Source organism: Heliconius melpomene, chromosome 6, assembly GCF_056956725.1.
Source record: "Heliconius melpomene rosina isolate 202511_hmr_F chromosome 6, ASM5695672v1, whole genome shotgun sequence".
Lineage (NCBI taxonomy): Eukaryota > Metazoa > Arthropoda > Insecta > Lepidoptera > Nymphalidae > Heliconius > Heliconius melpomene.
In genome coordinates this window covers 2,712,346-2,732,555 of record NC_140394.1, presented here as the reverse complement: position 1 = coordinate 2,732,555, position 20,210 = coordinate 2,712,346, and the positions used below count along the sequence as shown (strand labels likewise).

At 30.0% G+C, this 20,210-nt stretch overlaps 1 protein-coding gene across 1 annotated transcript in view; it reads right to left on the bottom strand.

Moving 5' to 3' along the window:
- Window positions 1-740: 740 nt before the first annotated feature.
- LOC146538070 (acetylcholinesterase-like) overlaps window positions 741-20,210 on the bottom strand; it is a 54,327-nt gene continuing 34,857 nt past the window's right edge. Inside the window, exons 5-7 of the mRNA XM_085187424.1 lie at window positions 7,648-7,811; window positions 5,860-6,017; window positions 741-5,319 (exon numbers count right to left, since the gene is read on the bottom strand). Of these exons, the coding sequence (XP_085043550.1) occupies window positions 5,207-5,319; window positions 5,860-6,017; window positions 7,648-7,811 (435 nt within the window). The 3' untranslated portion in view covers window positions 741-5,206. The remainder of the gene's footprint in view (window positions 5,320-5,859; window positions 6,018-7,647; window positions 7,812-20,210) is intronic.

The window sequence follows — 20,210 nt, the reverse complement described above, 5'->3', positions numbered from 1 at the left end:
TTTGCTTCATACATTGATATAAATGAGTGCAATTACACTAATCAAGAAAAATGAGGCACGAGTAGGTGTGTTTGTTTTTTTTTGTAAAGGACAAAAACAAAAATGATTTAAACAATTTTTTACTTGTTTAAAAAGAAACTGCTATATATTATCCCATTTATATATATGTACATGTATGTAGAACTTATGGTCATGCTTTTATACTACGGTTGATAATACAGTGGGTGTTTTTAGCTCCACCCAATTGATTATTAAACTTCCTTCTCAAATCTTCCTCCGATTACTTACGTATTGCCGTACATTACATCGTACTTAATAGATATAATTTTTTTAAATGGAAATCGAACATACAAGTAATATATAGTCAGCACATCAGTTGAGCATTGTTCATGCAAACAGAAGGTAATCACCGTCAGTTTTTTTTTTTCAGCTTCAGCACCAACCCTGTAGTCTGCGTGACAGAGGCAGAGTGAACTTAGTGTTAAGACACTGTTCTCCACTTTCTGCCGAATTCTGAAGACATTGTGTGATGAGTGGCAGAACTCAACTTTATATTTTTGTATTTGTACATTTATTATCAAATGTGTTTAAAGATCTATTAGCTGTTTGTTGCACTCCATTACGTGTAACTAAGTTATCTTTATTTTACGTTTAAAACATATCATCGATTCATGTAATTACAATTTATTTAATAGCACTAATTAAAATCACCGTCCAGGATGTTAAATAAAACTAAAATGTTTAATTAAAATTTATTGAATAATTGTTTGAATAAAGATATGTTATTTGATATTTAAAGCAAACAATTATAACTATGATCTAAAATATTCTGATAAAAATATTTGCTTCGCCTACAAATGGAATAAAGTGCTCGTGTACAGTCAACGCCATATTTTTTTAACAAATTATTTTACTTTACAATAAAAAAATTATTTAGTTTCAAACACTAAAAATAATATTATTTAAGTAACCATTATATAATATAGAATGTGATCTAATTTAAATATCAACCAGTTAATAGGAGCTATGTTTAAGTTTATCAACGCTATATAAATACGGCGATGACTGTACATTTTCAAACAATTATATAATTGATACCTATTTTCTTCATATAATAGAATTTTCTATTAACAACTAAATAGGAAGAAATTATTTAATTTAAAAACTTGGCCTACTCCACTGTTCTGGATACAGTTTTAAACACAGTCAATTTAAAATCCTTAGAAATGATAGAGAATAAAATATATTTTAGTCAATCAATAAAATACGAAATACTTCTGCTTCTAGTCAATATCGAATTGATAAGTTTTGTAATTTTTAAACCATGTATATTATAAACTGTCCTTTAATGGGATATTAATACAAAATTAATACATAAGTTACTTAGGTGTATTTTTATTAGGTAATTATAATTCCATGTGTTTATTTGTATTATATTTTGACTAGACATATTAAAATTTTCACCAAAAAAAAATATAGTTTTTAATAATAATAAGTATCGTAGACCAAGTTCTAATATAACAGAGATATATCTAAAGCGTCAGCGTACATTGAAATCCAAAATTGTTATTCTGATATTGTCAATGTCATTTGCATTTCAGATTAATATGTATTTATATGCACACCGATATGTATACATTACATAGCACCTAATTTAAGCAATACCTACATACAAATGTAAAGACAGTGTTATTTATTATTAATGATAATCATAAAAAATATATTATAGTTTTATCCATAAAAAACTAATTTAAATATAATTCGAAAAGAAAATTAGGGATTCTTAAAGGAAATTTTGTTTGAGACGCAGTTGTTTGCTTTTACTGTGACTTACTTATACGAAAATTCAATATAAATTTAATCGTGTATTCATTTACAAAAAATCAATTATCGTAATTTTTTTTCATATATGTATATTAAAAACAATATATACATACATTTTACAGATACAAAATAATTATTAGGAGTATAAATTGTCATTGTAACTTATGTAATCTATGTTATAATGAAAGTGAAAGATCTTAATCTAACCAATCGAAAGTAAATTTTGGGTTTTTTTTATAAATTATAAAACAAATAACTAATTCTCACAAATATTATTTATGTTACTTAAAATGTGTAATACAAATTATTTTTGAGAATATTGTAAAAAAAATTAGGTCACAGTTCGCCTTATGCTATTCCTACGCCTCCCTAAAAACGTCAACATCAATTTTTGCATAACATATATAAAGCACACAAATAACATTAAACATTTAATTTCTAACAAACAATACTCTTTCTAAGGAACTACACATTTATTATTATCAGTATGACATATTGTTGAATTATATGAATATAATGTCTGTATTTTAGATAAATAATATACAATGTAATTGTAAATATGTAAATTTGTATGATTTAAATGGAAAATTGTTTAAAATAAAATATGTTATTTTCTATTACAGTATAGAGAAACAATTTATACTAATTGAGTTGCTTCTACTTCTACCTTATCAATTATATAAAGTTCTATGTATACTAATAGTTCTAGACTATACACTGAAGTGGAACCACCATTGGAGTGTGCAAAAAATGCCATGAAAATTAATGTCTAAGTATTTTATTTATTATATTATGCAATTTAATTAACTTTATTAAATTATTTTTTAAATTTAATATAAAACGATTTAAAAAGAATACATGAAACTAGTTTTAATTCACAAACAACGCAACAGATTTACTCTAAACGCCAACAATTGTTCTTATAATTATTATTCACAGATTATACATATAATAAAGAATATTACGTCAATATTTTGTTAAAATTAGTTTAGGCCTGTACAAAATAAATCTACACATACATATACAAGACCGGAAATAAAAAAAAATTGCATTAACATGTTTAAATTAAGCTTTTATGTATCTAATGAAGTATTGGAAACTAGTCAATATGTCACTATGTCAAGTGTTGCCAGTTATTAATATTTATTTTCATTATTAATTTACAACTAATTAAAGCTATCCCATACAACTTCTCAAATTGTGCTTAATTCGACGAAAAAGCGAGATGGTGCCTTGTTATCATAACTATGTTACTTGAGAAGGACTTCCCTGAAATACTATTCAGTGGACAGACGCCAGTATAAAATTACACTACAACGTGCTCTCAAACAATTAATAAGACGTGGATTACTATATTTCATTTAATACAGATATATAAGTGAACTATTAAATAGGTACGTTAGTACCTAAGCACGAATCATATATTAAAACTCAAAAGGGAAGGATTTGGGCATATGAGATCAGAAATTACTGCAAATTATGTAAAGTCGTCTGTCTTGTATGTATTCTCCATTCAATTAATTCTATTCATTCATTCAATAGCTAATAACTTGTTTGTAATTAATTTTATCTGATAAAAAAAAATTATAAATTTAAACTAATGTTTCACAAATTAAAATATATTTGTTATTCCATAAATTAATAACCATATAAGAAAAATCTAATAAGAAATAGAGAGCCGACCAATTTAATAGCTTACTTATATAAAATTATACATTTTAAATAAATCATGGCAACACCAAATGGCACATAAATAGTGTGTAAAACCATTCTATTTCTTTAAACTCATTGAAGATAGTAATTGACAATCGAGTATAAATCTATCGCTAATACAGATTGAGTCATATAAAATATTTATAGCAATAATTTATTATTATTATTAAATGATAAAAACATAATGAATGTAAAAAATAAATAAAATATTACCATAGTGTAAAATAAAAATAAAATTGACATTTATTTTTATTATTTTTTTCTTTGTAAAAATTCTATTCGCTGTTGACTGGTTAAGATTTTAATTCCATACGACCCATATCTCATACAAATACCATGTTTTAAATTTTATTAAATTCATAAGATAATTTTCTCTTAAAGCATTTTTATGCTACAGAATACTGCATAGTTAAAAAAAAATTGACTGTCTAATATTTACTGATGTTTTCTAATTGTTAATTAGTATTAATATATTGATGTTTGGTTAAATTAGTCTTTTACTGGTTATTAATGTTTTTATTTAATACAACTTTTCCTAATTTCATTTTCAGAATATTGATAATATGAGTATGTATGAAAATTTGTTTAATATTAAACTGATTGAAGTTTATTAGAAAACTTTTTTTTTTTCAATAAATATCTTTAAATATTTTTCCACTATAAAAAGTCTTTGCTATAATGGAATGCTGTACTGAGCACTATATGTGATCGCTTGTGGTCTAAAGAATAGTTACCTCGTGTAAAATGCTTTACGTGATTCAATATTTAGAACTACTAAAATCTAAGGTATAATATAACCGTTCCATACATACATAGAAAACTGTATCATTTGGATACAGCGACCTAATTTAGAAGGATTTATTTACAAAATATAGAATTATTTGTTTTGAAGTCATAAGAATTTGATATCATAAGTAGTGGTACATCGCACCTCGTAGTACGAATCGATAGCGCCCTAAATAGTAAATATATATACTGATAAAAATTCGTCACAGCGTACACTCCTATAAATATATAGATATAATATAAAATTCTAAAATCGCCCTACAGATATAGATATGTATCGTTTGCTATCCAAGCAGAGGCACACATTGATATGTTTAGATAATAATTTCAATGCCTTAAAAGCTGAGCATCGCTTCAATAGTTAAAGCCGATGTTAAACTCTAGTTAACCTAACACACAGTTAAACGATCGGGGATTCCCGAACTAAATTTTATATCCAGGACCAGGTTTATGGGAGACAGGGGCTTAATCCGTCTTCAAATTTTATGAAATACCCCCTTTTTTTTCAATTTTTTTATATGTAATTATTATTTATTAAAAAATCCATTCATCGTCTCTTCGTGTCTCTGACTCCTGCCCTGTCCTGTCACTCTCCACGATACCTACGAGCTACAGGTAAAGGAACATCAGCTACTCACTTAAGCACTACATTCCTTACAATTAAATACAGAGATTATAAAATATGTTTTTCTTATTATAATATAAAATGCAATTTTCGCTATTATTTCCTTGCTATGGGACTATAAAATAAAACTATAACAAGATTCTTAATAATAATAGCATTTGCAGTGTCAATACCTAATTTCAAAGTTCCCGTGCCGTTCAATAATAATTTCTATAAGATTTTTCATAATATTAATTTTAAATATAAATTGTTGGCTGTTTATAGCGCGATTGTCATCGCTAGTGTAGTTAAAAGTACGATGGGCAAGGTAGTCCCCGCTACGCTTGAATACGGCCCAGTGACGGCCCCATCGCAAGGTACGTGTTCCAATTCTGTAAAATAACAAGGATCATAATTATTAAATAGAAAACTTAAGTTATGTATATTTTTTTAAGTAATGAAAAAATAATGACAATAATTAATTTATCCTTTAATAAATATGATTTATTAATCCTAACTAAAGACTAAAACATATATTGTCATAAAGATAGATAAAACATCACTTAATGAATGTTAATTAAAATTAATTACTATAACAGTTCAAGACATTAAACGATGTTACGGTTCATTAATTACTGCACTAAATACAATTTATAGACTTAATTTGTAATAATTTTGGTACTTTTGGTAATTTATTAACACGCCTTTATAAATGTAATTAATAAATACTTAGTGCCAAATAAATTAAAATAATCTAATTATTGTTAAAAACGACAAAAAACTACACCACGTGATTAATGGATGGATTATAGGTTGGATGTAATGGATTATAGGTTGGACCAGTTACACATAGTTATAAATATATAGGAATTATATTAAGAAATTAATATTTCCATAGAATTTCGTAAAAATTACAAATATTGATTACCTACCATTAAGTTTATTCAGGAAGTCATTCCAGAAGGCGCAGGCCGAGGCGCGCGGTCCTCGCGGACCGGCCGGGCCGCTCGTGCCGTCTGCCGTATACGTGTAGTAGTGTGGCGATGACCGCGAGTACAGTGGCCACTTCTCATCCGGCTTGTGGGGTTTCCTGTAATGTTCGATAGCTTTTTAGTTTTTTTTTTGTTTAGGAACCTTAAAAACCTTTTTTTTTTATTTTTTTTGGAAGTATTTAAATAAGATTATTATAAAGTAAGACGAGCCCATGGTTGCGCTGTAGGATAGCAACAAGCTTGTTGAATAGGGAAAACGTGAAAATCGAAGTAATGTTGTATTCAGCTAGAAAGTTAATATAATAATAACTTGATTTTATTGGCAAAAAAAATTTTTTTTTTCTCAATATTAAAATTATTTATATTTTTGACCAAACGTTTAAAAAATCATTTAAATACAATTTTTCTGCAAATGTCCACCAAACTCACATTCATTTCTTATATGTATTTGACTGCCAAGAGTACTACAAAGACTTTAATGTTTCAATGTGAGATATATATAAACAAAAGTCTTAACTTAAAAAAAATATATTGAAACGTATGATTGTAGTTTATAGTACCATTGACCTTCAAATTGAAATTTGAATAAAAAAAGAACGTGTTCAATTGAAATATAATAAAAACGTACATATTTTTTTAATGCATATACTTACACACGAATTTAGTGGTTATAAAAAAATATATAGATGAGTTTGACGAGGCTTGACTTAAGTACCTATCAAATATTTAAACTTGCCTTATTTTTTATATTATTTTTTGGTAGGCGAGCTTAATAAAAAAATGTTATATTTAAAAGTAGTAAATTATCTTTTTTATCTTTTATATTTTCTCAGCTTCACAATATAACCCGGATATAGCAGGGTAGATAGAGGGAACCTATTATTAAGTGGCCCCGTTCAATTCTTTCCGTCCAATTTTCGAGCATTCCGTGTTGTGTCGTTTTTTGCCAAAGCGAGGAAAATTAAAATAATTGATGCCCCCAAATGGGAATTGAAACCACAACCGTCAAGTTTTCAGTAAGACTCTGTGCCGCTGGGGTATAATGACCTCAGGACTATGTAATTATACAATTTTTCACTACGATATCGCTTTCCGTGTAAAATCAGCTAACATCACATTTCTCACTGCATGAAGAGAAATAAAAATTTCATCATGCCTAGTATATTAACTCACTATCACACGCTACAATAAACAGGTTACTCACACTTTAATTGGAAATTGCAAAAAAAATTATAATCGAGCGAGGTAATGGATACAGAACAAGTTTTAAAATGACAAAAAGCGTATTCAATACTAAGAAATCATTAGTAGTTAGTGTTGTCAACAAAATATCCTGGATATTTCTTCTTAGACTTTATTACGAAGATTAAAGATAATATAGACGACTTCCGTTGTTTATAGATTTTACCAGAATTTTATTATACTATAAATTATATACCAAAGAATATATATATATAATATTTAAAAAAAACAACCTTTACATATTTTGTACATGTTATTGACCCTATACATACCTAATAAAGAAATTGATACAAAAATTAGTATTACTCAAAGTTTCAAGTTCTCTAATAAAAAATGACAACAAAAAGAAAAGAAAATACTTTCACAAACAAACAACTAGAAAAAACGTCAACACAAGAAAATCTAATCAAAATACAAATAAAACTTTGAGAATAACTGAACCAACTAACCTAACCTTTAAAGAGGAAGGCAATACTTAGCACTTACCCAGTTAACGCGAATCTGGTGAACGACTGCATGATGTGGGCGGCGAGATCGCGCTCCCGATTGTGGTACTGCAGGGACATGTTCAGAGGATGTCCGAATACGTATTCCATTTCGTCACCATGCATCACGCCCATCCATTCTCCCCACAGACTTGTGGACGTACGCTGGAAATTTTAAAAATAATCTTTAAATATATAATTAGCAACTTTGATTAAAATAAAACTAATCGGTTTCTGTACATAGATTGTTTTTTAGCTTCACGCTGTTTCAAGGTGGGCAAAGGGAACCTGGGAACCTAGTGTAAGACACTTCCGTTCTCCACTTATAATTGAGAAATCTATTATTGAAAACATGTCCCAAGTAATATATTAAGTAGGTACATAAATGTTACAAAATATCGAATTTATTGATATTCCGTAAAAAAATATCTATTTAGAAGCTGGGTCATATGCATTTATATTACTTAGCTTCTAAGAAAAGAGAATATCAACTCTGCGATAGAAATATATGAATTTATATAACTTTTTAAAGTGATTTACATGTTATCGTTACATAAAATCTGTACGTACTGTTGTTACAATGCTTCTTTATTAATGTTAATTAATTTTATTAGAAAGCTTAATATGTTTACGTTCACACTTGCCGGAGTATTTGATAGTAAAGTTTTTTCTAACCGACTTTAAAGGAGAATATTAGGAATTGGCACCAACTTCAAACCTATTTAGCATATTTTGATAAAAAAATCTAAGCTAACAGTGAAATAAGAAGATTTACGGATTTATATGTTACAATATATCAACCCACCTACGAGTACTTTTACATGAGTAATGTCGTTGTCAAAATACGCCTACAACTTTGAAGTTCCAGATCCGTTCTAACTTCAGAACTTGTCTACTCCATGTTTAGCTAATAACTTTGTTTGATATCACAAATATTATGTTAACATTTTAATGTATATTTCATGAATCGGTGATTAAGTTACGTCGATACACCCACTGCGGTTGAATGTCAAAGAGTAGTTTGTTTTAGAAAATCTTTAGCTTGTCAGGTCTATTAAGCAGAAATATAATTATATTATTTTCAAGAAACAATAGATATTTACTTGCCATAAATATTGTTAGAAAGAAAAACATTTTTTTTTTAATTATACGTTACATTTATTAGTATTACAGTGTGTTAGTTTAATATATTAATATAATAGCATTAAAAATTATAAAGCTTATTCGGAGTAGTCTCCATTGACTGCAATACTGTCCTTTAAACGGTGAGGCCAGTTATCAATAGCAGCATGGACTCTTTCTATGGAAAAATTATTTACTGTTAATCGTATGGATTGTTTTAGGGATTCCAAATTGTCATGGCTAAAGAAAAAGGTTTACACGCTGGAACTAATCATAAATCATAATACAGTGGATTCAGTTCAGGATTGTATTCAGTCAGTTTTCAGTTCTGATACAATCCGGAACAAAATATTGCTCAACTGTAAAAATTTTATCATCTGTAATCATTTTTTCTGTGACCTCCCTTTGCGGGCCTAAGTAGGAGGAATGCGTAAATTAATTTCTGGGTGTGGGTTTCTGGGAATAATAAGCTGAATATATTTCTGGGTCAATTTTAATCGAAATGCAAGGTGAGGTGGGGAAATTGCACTGGCTTAGTTTCTATCATTATTGTGTCCTTTTTTGTCAAAATATACTTTATTTTGAACACATAAATTTTTATCATTCTTATTTTTTGCATTTTGATTACTTGTAAGAACTAAGAGTTCAAAGTTCAAACTATTAATGACTTGTTTTACAGAATGTAGACCATGCTTAAAAATAAACTGTTCTTGATATAACAAGCGTCAATTTATTAATAATACATTTATTTCTAATATTAACACAATTTATTAAAACGAAAAGTATACATGCCAAAAAGATATACAGAGATAGCATTCGTTTCATAATATGCAATTATTATGTAACAGAATTCCACATATTTTAACTGTACGAAAATATCGTGATAGAAATGGAAACTTTTGTATGAATAGTATTATTTTTATCAATTTATATCATCAATCTCATTTTGTTTGGACAGTTTTATACAGCATTTGACACGTTTATATTTAGAGAATTTTATTTCATATGTACACTTAGTTGATTTGATGTTCAAATAAGTTTAAATTAATGAAATGTTGATTATTAAATGAATTAGAGATTTTAATTAAATTTTTTTTTTGAGGCCTCCGTGGTTCAAAGGCACAAGGGTGTGAGACTATAACACGTCGGCTGTGGGTTCGTTCCTATCTCGAAGAAATGAATTGTTATTTATTAATATGTTCATTTCTTCGCTTTGGTAACAAGGCAAAAACCCGGCGTTAAGTTCCGCCAGTCAACATGCAATAATACCTCGAAACAATCGGCGGAAAGTGGAGAACGGAGTGCCTTAACACTAGGTTCCCTCTACCCTGCTATGTTCAGAATAAAACGTGAAGCTGATTTATTACAGTTTAAAATACGTTTCGTTGATTGCACTGGTGTATGTCACAGGATACACTATTATTCCGGCAGGGGACGCAAATTGGCATATACTATGTATATAGTACTGTATATTTATTTTATAAACAGGATATATTGAATTTAATTGAATCTTAATATTTTTTCTTCAATTGCCTGACGAGATAAAGCTAAAAGAACATAGTATTAAGATACTTATTTTATCATTCTTGGGGGAAATGAAAATTGTAATTTATTGCTCCAAGTAGGAATCGAACCCACAATCATCAATTAACATTTTGTAATACATTTATAATTTTAATTCAAATAAAATTTAAGAATTCATATATTACAATACTAATACTATATTATTTTTAACTAAAACTTTTGAAACAAAAGCATTTAGTTGTTTTCTTTATACCATTACATATAGAAAAGATAGATAGTCATAGGTTACTATAATGTCTTAACCTTATAACACCGTGTACTGGGGATGCCCTAGTTTAAGTAAAGTTTAACTTATTTTCGTCTACATTAGGTTATTAGGCAGAAATAATTAAAACTACCAAGAAATGAAAACTTAAAATAATACTCGATTGTAAGTCTACTATTTATAAATTATATACGAGTGAATTGAAACCAGTTCAAATTATGAAGATGGTGAAATTGAAAAATATTTATTGACTTCATCATACAAGTCGTGAATTCAAACATAGAAAGTAAATATAACATATATTTTCCGCCCAATTTTCGAGACATTACGAGTTGACTGGCAAAACTCAATACCAGAGTGAAGAAATGAAAATAATTGAGACCCCCCGAGTGGGAATCGAACCCACAACCGTCGCGCTTACAGTCAGACGCCAACGCACGAGCACAAACGAGCGTACGGTTCACCTGATGGTAAGTGATCTGATGGTAAGCCTGTTGCACTCTTTTATGGTGAGGGTAGGTATACTTTTTGAAATGTCGCTTCGACTTAAAAACACCACCAGAACCGCACAATAATGGTGTGCCATATATCTAGATGGTGGGTATTGTATTTAAGCTTGTAACGTTACTATGCGAGTACCAAGTTAACCTCTTAAAATTTCCCCAAAAGTATATGTAAATAACTTAAATTTCTATATACTTATAACACTTTTAATATTTCAAACTATCCTCCATAATAAAACACAAAGTCGATAAGGTAAATAAATCATTAATTTTTGCTAAAACTGAATGCAGCGCACAAAAATAGTGCCAACAGGTCACGGCCCGAAATAGCTCGTTAATCTCGTAACCTTTGATCTGCAAATGGCTGACCGTGCTTAAATTATTAGACCTACATTTCTTGCGAATGCAACTAATAAAAAGTCAGCTTCACACATTGCAGGGTACATAGAGGGAACCTAGTGTTAAGATACTACTATCCCCACTTTCCGCCGCATTTTCGAGCATTGTGAGTAGCGGAATTCAACGCCACGCTTTGCCTTTGCCAAGTGGAAGTATAAATTTAAATAAATATTTTATTTCCTCGAGTGGGGATTGAACCCACACCCAGTCGCGTTTACAGTCACACTTTTGTGCCACTATGGTATAAAAAAACTTAAAGTTGAAAAAACAAAATATGTAATAACTGTTTCAAATATCTCTTATATTTTGGTGCCCCTGTGCCGTGACTGCCTCGATTACGTAACTAATACTTCCTGCATACATAGAGGTTATAGCAGATTCAAATATATATCATAGTTATATTGAAAATATAAAATAAATTAATTTTTAAAATCATATGGTAAATAAGGAAAATTTTAAGGAGATAAATACAAACATTTATTTGGTGGTTTAAGAAAAACACTCTCGTGGGAGAACTGTCTTCATTTATTTATCAATTGTACATCGTTTCGTGACGCTGTATTACGCGAATAATTTAGAAAACATTTATATAGGGCAATAGGTGATCATTAAAAATTTACATACAAAATTTTAAAAAATATCTATAAAGTTAACAAGACAAATATTGCCCTATATGTTAATAATTAATTTAACCTATAATATAACAGCTAATTTTAAAAAATCAACAGCAGCATTCCGCCTCTCATCACGCAATGCCTCTAGAAGTTGACGGAAAATGGGGAACGAAGTGTATTAACACTAGCTTTCCTTAGCCTGCTCTTTTATGCGAAATACAAAATAAAACTGAAAAAAATTCAAACAACAAGTGATTAATCATCTCATTTATTATACATTCCGTACTAAATAAATTATTTGAGAATTCAATTTCTCAAATATATTTCCACGAAACCTTATTTACAGAAAAAAATTGCTGGAATTTTAACATTTTCTAAACGTGTTATCAGCCCCCATTTATTTACCAATTCGGTAAACTTATTAGAAGATTCGGGGTCAATGATGAGGAGTGAGGAGTGAGGAGTGACCTACTTAGAAGCATTCTGTTAGCGTTTTGTCGAATCGTGAGTCGGCAATTTGGCTCTGTTACCTTCCTGATTTATTGCAACCATTTATCCCATTCATTCATATTTAGGTCGACCGTTTAAGCTTAAGTGAAAAATGTTCTCGTTTTCACAAAAAAATGAATTATAATTGTGGAAAATATTTTTTTAAAAATTTTAGCAATTTTTCTTTGTAATAAGAAACAGAAGGTGTGTCAAATATATGATTATAATGAATTAAATAAATATGTTAAGTGCACTCGTTAGTCAAGGGAAACATTGTAGGTTTGATTCTATACTGAAGCTAATATTTCTGTATTAAACGATTTTGAGGCCATATAGCAGCGGCGTCTTATTGGAACACGTTTATGGGTTCGATTTCTTCTCAGGGGATTAAATTTTATGTAGCGTAGCGTTCGTCCACTTAATTCGTAAAGTCTCGTAAATAATCTCAGAGGAAAATTGGAAACTACCCTGTCATCTACAAGACAGTGCTAAATTCAAAAATACATATATTCCAAAAAAAACTGTTATACCGGTTTGTAGCACACTACGTATATTTAAATTTTCTAGACATTATAAATTATACCAAAAAAATTGCCGAAATACTTTGTTATTCTATTTTACTTGAAATCAATTACAGTTTGTTAGAAAACACTTGTTTGTTTGTAAGCCGATTTCCTTCTTTAAGATGTTCTGTATAGAGAAAGCTTCTAGCATCTAGATGCATAATTCATCGTCTATTTTCTCCAATTTTTCTTTCCAATATAGAAACAAATACAGAAATATCACAAAATATAATGCAATAGATTTTAAATTAGGTATTAATTGAAGAACACTAGTTGTTTTATACCAGAAGTCGTCTTCAAGTAAGATAATCTAAAGACTAAGTAAGTGACTAGAAATTGTTATCGACAATAGAAATTATAATTTAACATTTAAAAATAATATGAAACTTATATACATATGTTTTACTAAAAATTTTAAGCATAGCTCGAATACCGGGTCTTTAAATATTACTTGAGAGACCTCCCCGGAGTAAACAACGTTAGCGAAGGCTTTTCATACTTTGACTGGGTTACTCGTATACACAGCACTGCAAAATCTTTTTAATATTACTAAATGCTTTATATTTTGGAATATCCAGAAAATATTTAGAAATTTTACAAAGCGGAGAATATCTATACAGAAAACTGGAACCTAAAAATGTAAAATTCTCCTTGCTTAGAATAGCTTTTAATTTGCCTTTACGGAAAACTAAAATGTAGGGGCAGCTCTTCTTTTATCCGTATTTCATAGGTTTTTTAATTTGCTTTCAATTTTTTATTTAAAATAGCTATTTATATTGAAGTTAGTATATACACTTTCACTATTTTAAATAATCATGATTTAATACGATTTTTTTTATGAAGTAGGTATTCATGTACCTACCTGTCTTTGATTTAGGGAACCTAGTGTTAAGAGACTCTGTTTCCATACCTTCAACTTTTCAAGGCATTGCGTAGAGAGTGGCGGAACTTAACACCGCGCCTTTGCCTTGGTACCAAAGATAAATAATAATTCATCTCCGAGTGGGGATCGAACTCACAATCATCGCCACGACGCGACGGCCGCGACGGCTTCTAACAAAATAGTTAGAAGAAGAAGAAAACAAAATTAATCTATTATTGCTTTGTAAATGCATTTTATCACTTACAGTATTCAAATATACTATTTCAAATTTTACTATTTAACTAGCTAATGCTATTACTTTGACAAATAGAGCTATTAACATATTGTTTAACGTGTATAGTAACGCTAAATAACATATTATAATAATTGAAGGCTAGTTCGTTCACATATTATGGCTTCACGGTGTATCTCGCACACAGCAGGGTTGGCAGAGGGAACCTGGGAACCTAGTGTTAAGACACTCTGTTCTCAATAAGATAGTTACGTTCCCCACTTTGCCGCATTCTGAAGGCATAGATATGAAGATGTTAAATATTTCAGTTCCTCGAGTGGGAATCGAACCTAGATCCTGTCACATTAGATCTGATTTTTCCATTATGCCATGGAAATGATAACTCAGATATCAAATAACTGCAGATTTAGAGATTGTTAACAAAGTCTGTATAAGCTTCAATTTCTATCAATATTTATTCAATTACACTTCAGATTTATACAATCAAGTCTATTTAGGTACTATTGGATTTTTAAACTGGATCCCAAGAGAAGTTCTATATTAGTTTTTAGTTTGTATGTGTTTTTTTTAGAAATGAATCGTGAATCTTTAATGTTGAGTATTCTTTTAAAGTGGGTATGGAAGTGTCTTAATGGGAATAGAGTATTTTAACTCACAGGTTCCCTCTGCCTAGCCTGCTATATGCAAGACAGCGTGCTGCTAAAAAGTTATTTAGCACTTGGGTTCCCTCTAACTACTTAGCCACATGAGATATATAGCTAAAAAAACGGTGTTCATATCAAAAGTCAAAGAGTTACAATATATACAAAATATAGCATCAAAAAAATGGAATCCTTGTAAAAATTAAAAAAAATAATCAGCTTCACGCTGTATCCCACACACAGCAGGATAGGCGGAAGGAACCTAGAGTTACGACACTCCGTTCCTCACTTTCCGCGGAATTCTGGACGGAGATCGAACACACAACCAGTCGCTTTTACAGGCACACTTTGAGCACATGCTGCGCCATGACTGGCCTCAAATGGAAACTCTGTGTGTAGGTACTTATCATACAAAAGCTAGGCAAGGTTATTTGTATCTAAAACACGACTAGACTTAATTATTATCTTCATTATTTCATACAACATATTTTAATAGAACGTGCCCGGAGTTACGGTCAGCTTTTACAATTTGCGGATAGTTTACTTCGAACATGTATATGGGTAATTTATATATATATTCTTTATTGCACATGTAAGAAAAAAGTAACAAAACAGTTAAAAAGATATGTTTACAATGGCGGGCTTATTTCTGAAAGAAATCTCTTCCAGCCAACCTATGGAAGTGGATGAGTGCCAAACAGCGGAATAACAACACAGTGCAATCAAAAAAAAAATATTAAAATATCAGAAAAATATATATATTAACTAACACATTATATACATAATACATACTACAATATATATACATACACACATATATATATACAAGTTATAAATATATGATTATATATACTATTAAATCGACTATATATACATATACATACATATATAATACATACATAATATATACCCATACCTACATACATATATACATATATATTATATATACTAGAAACACTGATTAAAGCTATGTCTAATTACGTTCACTTTTAAGCAAATGTTTTTTAAGTTTGGATTTAAATGAGTTTATATTTATATCTAATCCCAGTTCAAAGTTGAGTTGATTGGGGCCGTCCTGGCGCAGCGGCACAAGGGTGTGACTGTAACACGACGATTGTGGGTTCGATCCCCACTCGAAAGAGGTGAAATATTTATTTATGTTTATATTTCCATTTCTTCGCTTTGGTGTCGGTGTTTGGTGTCTCAGGTGATTTGATAAAATGTTCTAATGTTTCCGAAAGCAAATAATGTGCGATAAATGGTGGAATTCAGCGCAGCACTTTATTTTTAATAATAATACTACCGATATTTTTTAAAATAAAATATTTAATTAATAATGGTTTTATACATTTATATTTAAAAATAGTATTAGCAATACTTTTAACGATATTTAAAACCGAAACTTTTTTACAGAATAATAATAATGATTATTAAAAATCACCTTCAAATAAACCAATATTTTACAAATCGAAAATAGGTCGAGTACGTTCAATCTAGGTCCAAGACTTACTTGATTGCTCTACAAAAGGATGAGAATACTCCTGGGTGAATCTGCTAACAATGTGTGGACATCGTTTGAATTGCAATTGTGACGCACATTCCCATAAGTACAAATATAGTATAGGCCACAAAGGCCACTTTTATGCTTTTAATCATTTAATGTTATTTCAAGAACTAAACCGCATTAATATTCATATATTTTTAACGTCACAGTGCTCACACACAACAGGGTAAGCAGAGGGAACCTATCGTTAAGAAACTCCGTTACCCATTTACCGTAATTCCTACTGGAAAAGAAAAAAAAGATTTTTTATTTTACATCTTAAAATTCAAGCATATAAAGTCGACGACTAGTTTTGTTGCATATGAGACACTATCACTAAATTTGCTCTATTCATTTTGCTATATAAATGCGAATAATATTTATTTCAATGCGTCCCGTTGAGGTCGTCGTAGCACAGCACGCGACAGGTTTGGGTCGATTCCACCCGTGGGAATAAAATATTAAATATTTTAATTTTCTCGCTCTGGTAACAAGACAAAGCGTGATGGTGAATTATGCGACACAAATCCTCGAGAATTCGGCAAGCTCCTTGCCGAATGAGTGAATAAGTGTCTTAATGGGAACAGAGTGTCATAACACTAGGTTCCTAAGTCTATCTTTGTACTGCGGAGTACAGTGTGAAATTAAAAAAAAAACATTTATCCGAATCTTATTTCCAAGATTGAATTAAATTGCTCCAGATAGAGTCCCAGTAACAGCTTTATAAACTAGTAAATGTCTTTGATAATAAAAATATGAAAAGCTCAAGTTCAATTATTTTTCTGTAAAGAATTTTGAACTCTGCCCCTTAGCACGCCTTTAGTTTGGGTGAAAAGCAGAGAGTCTCTGCACTAGTTTTTATCCATCCACCAATATGCGAGAGAAACATAAGCGGTAACTTTAACTAAATATAATAAGTGTTCTAAAATATACATTTTTTATTGATAAAAGAAAAAGATTTTTTATTCATAGTACAAAAGTAACTTAACGCTGCATAGTTTATGTTTTAAATGAATAAATCAATTCAGTTTCAAAGGTAGCTCGATCAAAACTGTTCTAGGGCACGTTTCAAAAAAGTCTATCCAGCCGCTTAAAAAACATCAGGCCTTTTGTAGTCGACTTTACAAGTTTGAGCGATTCGATTTGTGTGATATTGAAGCCTTTTTATTTAATATTTAGAAGCTACTATATTCTACTTTATTAAGTTGGTAACCAATTTCAGGATTGTAGGTCAACGGGAAGTATAATAATAGACAAACTTAAGTTTGCACTCATTTTGTTTAAAATCAATTACAAATATACAAAAGTTTGTATTTTTTTTTTATGAAATACTTATATTTTTTCTGTTTTTGGATTTTTTCTTTACTTATATTGAAAGTTATTACTTCATAATAAGGGTTCCGTTTCTAACTTTTTTACAAAACCCTAAAAAAAAGAGAACAGACACTGGTCATTGCGGTCGGTCATAGGACATATTTTTTTATGAAAATAAAAAATAACTTAAGTATATTTATCACAAACATCAATACTAGAATTAAATGACCATAAAATTTGAAAAAATCATATAAAGATTCCTATAAAAAAATGTAGTACAAATGTCTTTTCCCATATAAACACATAATACATAATAGTACAATACCTCGCTTTGTATTTTGTTGAAGTGTTTACTTTATAAATTTCTCTGCAGACGTTCTCATTTTCTCGGAGCTGGAGCTGACAATTCAACGGTATACTTTGTTACTATAGTTTTAATTATTAAAATGCTTTCAAGAGGGGAAACATCTTGATTTAACCTGCTTCTGCCTTCTTGGCCTTGTTTTTAATAGAGTGCTCGTAGCCTCTCTCGACTCGCGAAGTACATAATATTCTTGTTATTTACCTTTTAGATAAAGAAAATGGCTTAATTGATATTGATATTGCTCTCTGTTTTATAACTGAGTTTCAGTTTCAGGCTTTAGTTATGTAAGTGTGAAGAGCTGTTATATATTTTTTTTTCCTTTGGTTAGACAACGTACGGTGTTAAACTCTGCGATCAAAAACGCATTGTCTCGTAACTCGTCTCTTTTCCTATTCTGGACGATCTTGGATAATATGCGAATATTAAAAAGAAAATAATATGTTTTTCTAGAACATATTTTGCCCTTTCGGTGCTACGCGAGGTTGCAGGCGGCGGTGATCATTTACCACCAGCCAGTGCGCGCGTTTGAATTGTCTTTTCCATAAAAAAGTTTAAAATGTATATTTCTTAATATTTTATTTAATGACTGTTATTGAATCTTCTTTTCTGTTGATTATGGTGTTGCCAGTTGGCACTGACTACTTCATAATTATCACCTTGTATGGAAAATATACTAAGAAGGAACTACGGTAAGAGATAGATAGGGAAAATGCATGTTATAAAAATCGAGTTTTAATTTTATTTTTCATATACCCACTATAAGAGTGACACTTTTTATTTTTATTTAGCACAACTTAATGGCTATGAAACGTTTAGCTTAAATTCAAAAAGAAACAGATTATTACAATAACTGATAAAACCCACACAACTTTTGGTTCAATACACGAACATTTTATATGAAAAAAAAAAGGAAACAAATTCATTTAACAAAAGCGCGAACGTATTTACATTTTTATTTGAGAAAATATCTCCCGCGGGGGAGGATATCCTATCCTCATCAGCATGCATGTTAAATTCATATTTACACTGGCTTAAACTTTTTTAAATGGGAATGTACTGATTTTGAAAAATGTAAAAAATACGTAACGGTAATTTCTGTGCTGTTTTCTTTTTTAGAGGAAGTGTTTAATTATTAATAAAAAAAAAATATTTTGGAGCATGTATGCTTCACGCTGTATCCCGCACATAGCCTAACTCTGAAGTCATTGGGGTACAAACGTCACTACTGGCCTCACACTGGACTGAATTGGACACGTTATACTTATTTATAGTTATATTTGTACTTTCATATAAAATGAGTGCATACGCCCGTAATCTTTATGTTTATTTACTGTGAAATCAAAACCTATAGAGTATTTCCCTTAGACCTACAGTCATGAAATTTGGCAAGAAGTGAGAACTTGTAATATACACAAAACAAAAACACTTATCAGCTTATCATTAAAACGGAAATTTATATTTAAATTACTATAAAAAGTATTACAAACTTAAAATTATAGTTAATTTCATAAATAATAAGTGCATACACCTGCAAACTTGAGTTTACCAACTTTTATAAGTTGTACTTCCGATTGACCTACAAACCTGAAATTGGTACGGAACCTCGTGACATTGGCGAAGTGAATAGTGCTCAACTGACACGCTCGAAGCGCCATAAATAAAGAACCGAACCGAACCGGTACGGAACCCTCAATCCAGACTCGCACTTGACCAGTTTTTAAACCCACTACTACATTTTAAGCTTTCCACATGATGATGCAAACGCATTTTTCATTCGCCGACATTGCATCGCGTGCCTGCAGAAGGCATTCTTCAACCTACAAAGTTCCTGGTACTAATTCGTGGCGAGATCCGGCACACTATGTTCACTACTTGACTTACCTTGTATGTAGTACCTCATGTCAGTATAAATCCATCAATGGTAGATTACACAACTGTAGAAGATTTTACCATTTCATTTTTCAATTTAAAGGTTTCAATTACGTTATTAGATTTTGTGGAACTCATTTGTTTTTTAAGTTTCTAAGTATGGGTTATGTTATTTTTCCAATTTAGGTCAATTGATTAAAGTAGCGTTTGGCTGATGAAGGGTAAAGGATAGATTCTTA